General features: G+C 35.6%; 1 protein-coding gene across 1 annotated transcript; it reads right to left on the minus strand.

The window, feature by feature from the left end:
• Positions 1-4,685: 4,685 nt before the first annotated feature.
• On the minus strand, positions 4,686-11,178 carry LOC110108733. The gene is made up of 2 exons (XM_020839493.2): positions 11,001-11,178; positions 4,686-5,090 (listed from the first exon to the last, which is right to left on the minus strand). Exons 1-2 carry the CDS (start codon positions 11,113-11,115, stop codon positions 4,969-4,971), a joined length of 237 nt encoding a protein of 78 aa, XP_020695152.1. The 5' UTR covers positions 11,116-11,178; the 3' UTR covers positions 4,686-4,968.
• Between the last annotated feature and the right edge of the window lie 506 nt (positions 11,179-11,684).

Here is an 11,684-nt window from a genome sequence, read left to right on the forward strand (position 1 = left end):
TTTATTACATGGCTCAAGTCCAACACATACCAATCAATTGCTCACGCCTAGCCCCCATCAACCCATAAAATTATACTTTTGGTGTAGGTTTAAGAAAAATTTTTGGCTTCCTCACACCTGAAGGCATTAAGATAAACCCAAATAAAGTGAAAAACATTTTGGAGATGCATCACCCAAAACAGCCAAAAGAGGTACAATGACTCATCGGGCGGGCTGCCGTCCTCAATTGGTTCATCTCTTGACTTGGTGAGATGTGCTTACCTTTCTTCAAAGTCGTGAGAAGTGCAAAGAAGTTCTCTTGGATTGTAGACTATGAGGCTGCCTTTCAATAATTGAAGCTTCTCCTATCCTCTTTACCCCTACTCAAATCTTGCAACCAGGCAAGGATTTGCTACTATACTTAGGGGTCAATGAGGATGCCATCAGGTTATTACTCATTAGTGAGTAAGGGAAGAATCCATAACTAGTTTACTATATGAGCAAAATACTAAGAGTGGAACAAAGCTATCATATCATGGAGAGTCTCATATGGGTAATAATAATCTCAATAAGGCAACTATGATTGTACTTCTAAGACCCTCTAATTAGAGTGGTTATCAACAACGTGCTTAGAGTTGAACTTGGCAAACCTGATCATTAAGAGAGATTAATAAAATTGAGAGAGTTTCAGATAACCTACTCACCACGAACAATCATGAAGGCCCAAGCCCTCGCTAAATTCGTCCCCTAATTCAATGATCGTGGTGCCGACTTGGATATGATGACTCCACAATAGCACTAGACATTTGACATAAAAGGTGCCTCCATCAAGTAGGTAGTTGGTGTGGACAGGGTTCTGAGAAGTCCCTATTAGAAACACCATCATCCATTCAGCTAATATAGAATTCAAAGTTACAACTAATTAGGCCTAATATGAGGGATTTTGTAATATTCGCTATTTTGAAACCTATATAATTAAACAAAATATTTGTATAATTTAATTTAAGTGGTAAAAGTACGCCCAAAGTGTCTAGCAACTCTTAAGTAAGCTAGGAAGTAGCCCAAGGTAGTGAAATTTAATTCATTCAATTTTCTTTAGGAGCATTTCGGTGTCGGGTGGAAAACATCATGGCATTGAAATCTCTAATGGGGAAAGGAAAATGATCATGTGCTTCGGTGCTAGGTGGTGTTGTCATGGCTCTAAGCTTGTTAATGGAAAGATTCCAGGAATCTAAAAGATTATCTGGGAGCACAGTGGAACTAAAAAGGCAAGCATCACAACACTGGGTAAAAATGAATGTGCCAATCACTCACCTCACCCATCCCTCACTAGATAAGAGAGAAGAAGGGGAATGAAAGGGAGGAGAGAAAAAGAAAGAGAGATGAATTGGCGGCTGAAATTGGGGATTCATCCGACGGGCCTGTTCAAGATATAGTAGAGCATGATGTATACTTATAAACTCCTATCTCTGATTATAATTCCATTAATTTTATAAAAAATTATGAACAAATATTTTTTCTCTGGTTTTATAACATTTTCACTACATAACTTTTAATATGTTGTTGCACGCTTTATTCTGAATGTTTTGACTATATAAAATTTGATTTTTTAAGATTAATTTTCCTATGCAAACTTCTATTATATAACTAGATTGGGGCTTTTTTGGCAATTGTAATAGTTATATAAATATTTTAAAATGTTCACGTGAATACATTTTTTAAGTTGAATTTTGAATGGGAAAAGTATAGTGGGTATAATTTCATACAAGCAATATTACTTTTTATTGGCAATTCATGCATTTTTTGAATATTACATTGAAGTTATAGTTTATTTACTATTGCAATTTCAATTGCATTGTTCATAGCATGGTGTTGGAGATATTATGATATGTGAAAAAGTGCACTCTCTGATATGTTACAAGGGCCCTACATTTCTATTATGACGCCATCAACCTATATCGATGTGAGAGAGATTTTAGCCCCACTTTCTAAAATAACATGTGGGAAGTTATGTGGTATTGTTATGTTTTGATTTTGGCCAAACTTGCTAGTAGGTATGGGAGGTTAAACGGAGGCATAAGTAGAAGTGTAGTTATAATTATGCATCGAGATATGTGCATTTTAATCTTTTCTTTGTGTATGTTAATACTTCTAAAAATTTAGTATACAAAATATTCTGAACTACATGTTTTTAACCCCTGATATTATGAATGAACCCTCAAGAAATATGAATGTCAATTGCAAGTGAATATCTGATAGCAAGTGTTTTGTGATGCATCTAAACCCTCAGTGAAAGTGGCTTCAAAGGTGTAAGTTAGAACTTGAAATCATAAGTCAGGTTTTATTATTACTTTACTTACTCTTTATACGTCAATATATTTATTTTAATTAATTAATTGATATTGGTATTGATATGGGTTGGGATAGAAGTCTACTAAGTTGGTTATGCTCATCTTATAATATTTTTTAATCTTTTAGAAAAAGGTAAAGGTCAACAAAGTAGAAAAGGGTAGAAGCAAGCTCTTTTGAAGGTGATATTTTGTAATCTATTGTTAAATTATTTTGATGTGAAGAACTTCTTGAGTTGGATTAGTGTACATATGTTTTAATGAAATGAGATATGTTGAGTTGTTTTTATTATTTGAATTTTATAGTAGATCTAGTTCTCTTTTTTTATGGTTAAGTTGTAATTGTAGGTATATATTTTTTAATCCTTCCATTAGATCATAGGGCATCACAAATTTCTCTTTAGCCTACAATTCACCATATGGCTTAGGGAAACACAGTTGATGATGTACTCAAACTTGCAGCTAATGATGAACCCAATCATTGGAGAATATGAAGTAAGGTATGTGGTGTTATTAAAATAATTATTGAAAGTAAAGGTAGAGATCAATGAACTAGAGTACTTCAAAATTTCTCAGATCCTTAGAGAGAAGAGCTAACTTGCCAACCTCCTCTTCAAGAGAGGGAATCTTGATGGGCGACTAACAATGAAGATCATAAGGCCTACCATAGAAGAAGAGAATGACATGTAGGTAGAAGTCAGTTGCCCGTTGAGTTGGGTAGATCTAATCATAAAGAATTTATGAATAGGAGTAATAGATGCAGAAGTCAGTGAACGACGTAGATTCAAGATCAAGGCTTCCAACCGCTAGATCATGAGGGGTGAGTTATATAGAAGATATTGGTGACTTCACTTAACTAAAGTTATTCAGGGAGACGAGAAGGAGACAATACTTAGGGTTCATTCAAGAGAGCATGGAAGTCATTCAGGAGGAAGAACACTTGCCCATAAAATTCTAAGACAATGATACTTCTAGTCGTCTATGTGGAAGGATGTAGAGGAATTCTTCAAAAGGTATCCCTAGTGCCACAAATTTGCCCTCATGCAACTGCAACCTTCTCACAAGTTGTAGCATAGTATGGGGAATGGATTTGTTAAGACCATTCCCACCTTCTACAGGGCATAGAAAGTTCATTCTAGCCATGATTAACTATTTTACAAAGTGGATTGATGCCAATAAACTTGCTAAGATGATCACCAATATTACGAGGAATTTCATTTGGATTTACATCATTTGAAGTTATGGTGTGACTCTTACCATTATCACTGACAATTGGCAGTAGTTTGTCAACATGACACAAAGGATTTATATCACTCACAATGCATTCTCTGAAAGCTCACTTTAGTTCGTCACATGCAAACCAATGGACAAGTTGAAGTCGCCGATAAATAGATTCTCAACTTCTTGAGGAAGAAGGTATAACAGGCAAATGGCAAAGGAGCGGAGTCACTCTCTTTAATCTTATGGAAACTTAGGATAACTCCTTCGAAAACTATGCAAACACCACTCTCACTCTCACAATATTTTGAATTACTACTGTCTGTTGAACTTGACCTACACAGTCAACTAGTAGTCGCCATAGTCAATTTTAAAGAAGAAATACTCGTTGAGTGAGAGGTGAACAATCAAGAAGAGTTGAAAACTACAACAAACCACTTGGAGGAACTTCGAGCACAAGCCACCTTCAAACAGGAAAAGGTCAAAAGGAGAATGCCGAAGTACTACAACTCAAATGTCAAAGAGAAAGCCTTCCAACTCGACGATCTAGTCTTCAAGAAGGCAAATGATGCAGCCCGCCATTCCATCCACTCCATCCCAGGTAAGTTGGCAGCCTCATTGGAAGTACCAAGTATGTATGCATGATTATCTTTACTGAAAAAAAAAAAAAGTTTCTTGCTCCTTCCATTATGCTAAAATATGCTTATTGAGATCTATTAATTTTTAGGTCGTAAGATTGATGTAGTATGTTTAAATGAAATAATTATTATGAGCAACATATGCAAGTATGAATAGTTTCTACTAGTATTTCCTTTTTCAAATAGTCATCATATAGATGGAATACCTTAGCATATCATAATCTTAACTATTTTTTAATTTTAAAAAGTCCTTTTTCAACCATTATTTAATTTTTTTTTTCAAAACTAATTTTTTAAAAATAAAAATTAAAAATAGTGATAAATTTTTTTTCTTCCAAATACATAATATTTTTTACTAAGTAACGAAAGCAATTGAAAAATTGTTACAAACAAAGCAAAGCCTTTGGAGTACACCATAATTTAGGGTTTAACCTTCCAACTCACAATCTCACAGTTTGGAAATAATCACTCATTGCATGGGAACTATCCAGAGTAGCAGTAATGGTACCACAAAATAAAAATTAATAAATTTTAATATAAGAAAGCAATGTTTGATATCATCCAAAGTTTGTAATGGTACATTATTTGGCATTTAATAGAAAAAACAAATGCTGGTAATGATAAACTTACGAAGCCCACTTGGTAGGAAAAAAAAAACTTTCCTGCAGTTAAAATTTCAGCCTTTTTTATGCTATGAAAGCCAATCAAACGAGCCCTAAACCAGTCAAGGATGGCATGGAACAGAGTCAAAGAGGTCAATGATTCATACTTTGCATTCCAACTTGTTATGGTTTACTTTTTTCTTCATCAAGCCTTCTCCAGGGATTCAGAGCTTCTTTCATGGCTTGAGCCTCAGGGGAACTCTCCCATGCCCGTTTTTCTGACTCCAGCACAGTTACCTTGTCATCTGTAGTGCTTGCTCCTCAGTATAATCAGAAATAAGGTATATTGGAAAATCAAATAAAATAAAGAAGGATAATTGTACTGTTTAGTAATCATATGATGATATTCTTCTTAAATTTCAATTAACTCGATAATGTTATAACAAGCTAGTGCAGTAAACATTGGATCACACGCAATATACGATCTAGTGATGCTTATTTTTATTGTCAATCTTGCATTTCTCATATGTAAGGTTAATTTTTGCAAGATGAAGGCTTTGCTTGGGGCGGCTTTCTTACAGCTTTCTAGTACAAAATTTTTTGTACTAAAAAGCTGCTTTAAGAAGCAGTAAGAAAGCCGCCCCAAACGAAACCGAAGTTCAAATGTAGCAAGATATAAATTCTTCTCATCAATAGAGTTGGTGAGGAGCATCCACGAGAAGGAATATGGGGCTTGACAATGATGTAGAATGGGGGTCACTCATGGTCTTTATGTATGTTTAACATTTAATCTATATTGTAAATCTGATGATATTTGTTCAAAAACTGAGATGAAATTCATTAGTTATGATTAAACTGAATGAAGCTAACTAACAATTTGTTTAGCGCAAACTTCTATTAATGCAACAATAATTTAGCGAGCATGCAACGTTCAAAGGTATAAGATCCAAAGACGCGTTTTATAATTAAAAATTAAGCTGCTAAACCAAGCAATAAACAAGTCTTATATCGAGCACTACAAGCAAGAATGTTGCCAAGTCTGCTTATTTCTTGTCTAAACTTGTTCGATTTATCAATAAATGAACATGGCTGAGCCATAATCAAATGAGCAATGATTGTCCAAAAAGCTCGCTGGTTTTATAATCCCCCGAAGTTTCTCATATAGATGGTTATGTACATTTATCATAATAGAATAAAATGGCAGGGAAATTAATGTCATCACAAAACTGTCAAGTGAAGCATATAACTTTAGTCCTTACAACTACACAAAGAGGGCAAGATTTTCCCTGCATTATCTTTCATCTTCTTCATAAATCCAGCTCACAGACACAGCATGATTGCCTCTAGATGGTTCAGTTATTTTGATAAGTACAAAGGCATAAGTTAAAATATTAATCATGGTGGGTAATCATGATTCACCAAACGCAATACACACAGAATAAACAACAGCATGAAAAGGAAAGAGATGAGAAGAAACTATGCTGCCAAATGAAAACAAGTAATTCATGGGTGAGTTATCAGGACATGTCAATGATAGAGAATAAGTTCCATTTAGGGGGTAGAGAGAGAGAGAGAGAGAGAGAGAGAGAGAGAGAGAGAGAGAGAGAGAGAGAGAGAGGAATAAGATAGATAGAGAAAGGTAGAAAGAGAGAGTGAGTGAGAGTACAACGAGAGGGAGGAAGAGAATGTGTGTGTGTGTGTGTGTGTGTGAGAGAGAGAGAGAGAGAGAGAGAGAGAGAGAGATGGAAAAAGGTAGAAAGAGAGAGAGAGTGAGTGAGAATAGAAAGAGAGGGAAAAACACCTGAGGAGGCAGCAGCAGACATGAGCATCTTATCAGGATGCATGATCTGCAGCACTTTGCTAAAGAATAAATTAGCACTAGACTTATTCCAGAATACGTGAGAGGAACAAATTTCACCACCACAGTTACAAACAACGAAGCCACTCCCATAGTGATGGATCCAACCAAAATATCCAGAGTATCAAGGAAGAAGTGCTATTGCTTGAATGTGCTCGGAAAGAGCGACTAGGATCAGATGGAGAGAAAACATTCTTTGTTGCTCACACTATCTTCTCATTAATTGCCTCAAGACAAAAACAGCCTTTACAGTAAATGTTTCTAATAAAATTAAATTAATGTGCACTAGACCAAAGTGGCATCTTTTTGTTACTATAAATCAATGTTTAAAATTACGTATTCGAGTATTGAGGTTTTTTTCATTCGTGAGGCGAGGCGTAAGCCTCAAGGCGTTTTGAGGCGTAAGCCTCAAAATCAAAAGATTGCGTAAACATAAAATGATAAATTTGTTATAAACTAATGAGTGAATAATATAAAACATAAAAAGCATAAGATATGAAGTGAAATCAAAATATCTCAATAATAAGACAACATTAAATGTATTTCAACTCAAAATTCTTTCTTAAATCCCAATATTCTTTTCATTAACATATAATTCCGATTTCCAAAAATAAATAGCAATGACATATCACATAAGAACTCATAAGTCATCAGCACTGTCATCATTATGGGGTTCTTCATTTGAATCATCATTATGGTGAACTGCTCTCTCCCTTCCTCCTCTCCTATAGAGTCCAATGTTGGGCATTTACATCAAGATATATGTAATTTTTAATATATATATATATATATATATATATATATATATATATATATAGCGTGAGGCGTAAGCCTCATGCCAGTGAGGCGAAGCGGGCCTCAACCAAGTTGAGGCACAAGCCTCATAAAAAAAAACTCGAGGCGTAAGCATCGAGGCGTTTTTTATTGGAATTGCGCAAAGGCGGGCCTCAAGACGAGCCTCATATTGCGCAATTTTAAACCATGCTATAAATAGAGAGGTTATTCAGTTCAATTGATCGAGTGAATTCTTATGGGATTTATAAGTGTTCTTAGTACTGATAAGTGAGTTATATGGTGCTCGCAAGCAAGCTTTTCAAGTTCATTGTAAGTTCATTTTAGTTTATACCTTATTTTCCATTTTTGCAGATTTTATTAAAAAATATTATTTTAAGTTTTATTCCCTGTTTGTCCACTTAGTTTAAATTTAAGCAACCTTCTGGCATCTCCCTTATAAAGGGGCAATCTACAAGAGGTGTTAGGCCTTCTCACAACACATAAAAAAGTAAGATGTTTAACGTCATTTGACACCACGGCCAGGGTCTTCTACTCTAACATAGTTATAAAAGCATGTGGGGTCTTCATCACCTACACGAGTGAAAGTCATGAAATGCCTCATAGCTTTGGAATATTGCGGATAAATACTTATTTAGCAAATTTTCCTTCCGTGTTGAAACAACACGAATAGGTACTAAAGTTTGCAAATTTTACTCAACATGTTGGAATAACGCATATGGCTTCTAAATTTTGAGATTTTTTAAATTACACCTTTGATCAAGGTGATGATGAAGAAGCAACGACGCGGAAATTGGCATGGACAAAAACACAAATTTTCTTTTTTTTTCAAAAGTTTCTATTTTTTTCTTTATTTGTTGTTTTTTTTTTCTTTTTTTACTATAAATAAAAAGTTCTCTCCATAATTTAGAGAAATAAAAGGGAAAAGAGATGGCTATTTGGTGCAAAGATAGGGAGGAAAAAGAGAGTTTTAGAGAGCAAGCAAGGTAGAGAGAAAACTCTCTCTCTCTTTAGAGAGAGAAAGCTAGAGGAGGAAGAGAGGAGAGAGAGTTATAGGGGGAGCGTTGTGATCTCTCTCAGTTTAGAGAGAGAGAAAGGCAAAGGGCAATAGAGTAGATAGAAATAAAAAAGAGATGGGCTTTAGAGAGAGAGATATGAAGAGAGAAGGAGCTCTCAATTTAGAGAGAGAGATAAAGAAGGATAGAGAAAGAGTGAGGGGAGAGATAAATTGAATGAGAAAGAGATAGTATGGAAGAGGGAGTGAGTGGCAATGAGTGGCAGCCGACAACGGTAGTTGGGGAAGGCAGGGGTGAGTGCATATGGAAGATTGTCAAGCAAGTCAAGTAAGGCTTAGGTGGGTTGGTTGGCAGAGGGAAGGCAGAGGTGTTGTTTGAAGGTGAAGAAAACAAGAGAGACAGAGTCAAAGATTGTGTTGGGTTTATACGTGTGAAATGAGGGGGCAAGATGGAGGCAGAATAAAACAGTTTGTTGGGAGGTCGAGAGGTGGTCGACGGGTAGGTCGAGAGGTGGTCGGCAGGCAGGTTGATGGAGGTTGGGATCAATTGGTTGGCTGGATGCTAGGGTTGGCAAGTAAGCAATAGCGAAGGGGGATGGGTGGCTTGAATGGGTTGACAGGCTAGGGAGAGAGGATGGCCTTTTTCGTAGATGGTATGATGAGGGATGGGATGAAATTGACTGCACACGACGGATAAGATAAAGGCCACCCTAACATAGGATATGGAGATCGGGAATTTTTTTCTTTTTTATTTTTTATTTTTGTCTTTTTGATTAAAATTAATAAAAAAAGAAAAGGAACAAAATAAATATGAATCAATTTCTCGTGTAATTTCTTGTGCTTTGAGCATCTCAAGCACAATCAACATTTGTGTATTGATTCACACGACAACCCATGTAAAATGGGTGTCATTTCGAGCAATTTCAATATTTTGTACACATCTGGAAAGTTCGTTTTGAGAGTGTACGATGTTCACGAGCCTTCACGCAACATCAAATACCATAGCCTTCAATCATGATTGCTCAAGTCAAGCACAGATCATTCCTTTGCAATTTTGAAGTTCTAAATGCAATAATGTAGTATATTTCATGAAAAAATGATGTTCGGTGATTTCATGCAACATCATGCTAATAGACTATCATTTTCGTGGTCGCTCAATCTAGTTGGGGTTCTTTGGTAAATTTAATGTTTTGGTCCTATCGACACAATTTCTATTGCAAATGGATGACATCTGAAGGGTTTATCTAGTCGAGACATTTCAAACTCATTTTACATGATGTTGCATTGGTTGATTGTTGTTCTTGTCACACTCTACTGACTGAGAAATTCATATAGAGAAGTCAACATAAATAAGGAAATTATTCAGTAATTCCATGGTCATCTTGAGCCAGTAATAATAATTAATAAAAATGCAATAAGCTTAAAAAAGGATCATTGGTTGGGAATTCAAAAAAGCAAATTAAGGAAAAATCTTTTTACCGGTGAAAATGCATGGATTACAAAGGGCAAGGGCAAATATTCTTACATTTATTTTAACAGGTTACAACTTCCATTTTATGCAATGAAATCTACTGGGTTGTTTGTTACAGACTTACCGTCATCAAGGATGGATGTAAACTAAATTATAATCTTTCTCTTTATTTATTAATGTATTTTATGGATGAGTTCTATAGTATCTCTGTCACAGACACTAAAAGCAAAGGAATCAAATGCTTATTTCTGCATAAAATTTATTATTAGTAAACTGGAAGGAAGCTTGAAATAAACAATTCGCTTCCGGTTCTTAGAACAAGGAGGATAAAGTTTTGGAGGCCCAAAAATACAATACCAAGGAACCACATGAAATTTCTGCAATGCACCTTAGAAAAAATAACTTAACTTAAAGGAATCAAGGAAAATGTTTTGGCCAACTTCATGTTGTAAACCTGAAGTATAGAATCAAAAAGCATACCGGGAATCAGCATTCCCAACTGAACGCATACACAAGCATACATGAAACTCCAAATAGATTTACGATGACCAGGATACTCAAACTATTTCTTTCACTTTTTGGTATGAGAACATAGGATTAGGCATGGATAAAGTGTATTATGGCGTAATCCAACCAATATGTATACTCTTACTTTCTGTTCTGGCTGCCGATTGGCTAAATTGTATTAGTAAATTTAAATAGCCAATTTGCCTTAACCCAACACCGCACTTTCTCCATGTATTTTAATCTTAAATCATAATAAAAGCCATAGAATTAACTTCATCCACCCATATAAAAGTGACATGCTTACTCAGCCATGATTGTCTAACCGGTAGGATTGCAATCTTCGCCTGAGCTTACCTAATATCGAACCAAAATGCAGAAAATTAACCATCCCAACGCAAAATGAGTAAAAATCACATTACAAAATCTAGAATTAGTCATCATCATTTCTTTTTTGAAGGACATATTTTTCATTTCTTACTCGAAACTACTAGCATCCTTTCTTCAGATGGATCGGCACAAACAAAACGCGTTAGGGTTTAAAGTTGAGAGGGGCGAAAGGAAAGTTCTCACACAGAAGCCGGTGTGGATCATGAAGAGCTCCATGGAGGCGCCTACGAGCGCCGACACGGCCGCTATTTTCAGGTACCAGTCAAGAAACTTCAATTGTCCACCACCCCCAGCCATCATTTGTTTCCCTCAACGAACAATAGCGCATATGTGGGCGGGCAAAATAACTACTATAACTAATAAGAAAACAAACGGGGTTAGGTCTTTTGTATAAATACCAACATATAGTTGTGACACCAGTCTCCTTGGCCTATTGGTTGAGAGCTTTGGCTTCCAACTATGAGGTTCAGGGTTCGAGTCTTTGTGTATGCGTTGTGTGTGTGAGTTTGTCTTAAATGGCCTAAATGTCCCAAAAAAAAAAACATATAGTTGTGCAAAAACTCTCAAAGCTTTGTGTTGGGCAAAATAAGAACTAATAATTTTTCTTGGGAGAGAGATTATTACGTGCGGAGTTCGGACGTGTTTATAGACTAATTTGAATGCGTCATATGATCTAATACATTGTGTATTAGGCGACGTGACACGTCCGAATTAGCCTCTTGATGTATCCGGACACCGCACGTAATTTTTTTTCTTGGGCCTGCTTCTTTTTGGGATAAAAAGCAAATTTCGAATAAAAATTAGAAAATGATATACATTTTTCCTGTCTGCATTTTCTAGCCTCATTGTAGTTTAAAAAAAAATGTTTT

This window comes from Dendrobium catenatum, unplaced genomic scaffold, assembly GCF_001605985.2.
Source record: "Dendrobium catenatum unplaced genomic scaffold, ASM160598v2 fragScaff_scaffold_675, whole genome shotgun sequence".
Classification (NCBI taxonomy): domain Eukaryota; kingdom Viridiplantae; phylum Streptophyta; class Magnoliopsida; order Asparagales; family Orchidaceae; genus Dendrobium; species Dendrobium catenatum.

Excerpts from the sequence above, each read along its gene's own strand:
- LOC110108733 (XM_020839493.2), bottom strand. The coding sequence starts at position 11,115 with ATGATGGCTGGGGGTGGTGGACAATTGAAGTTTCTTGACTGGTACCTG. Across the intron at positions 5,091-11,000 it reads CATGATCCACACCGGCTTCT|ATGACAAGGTAACTGTGCTG; the intron begins GTGTGAGAACTT and ends CAAGCACTACAG.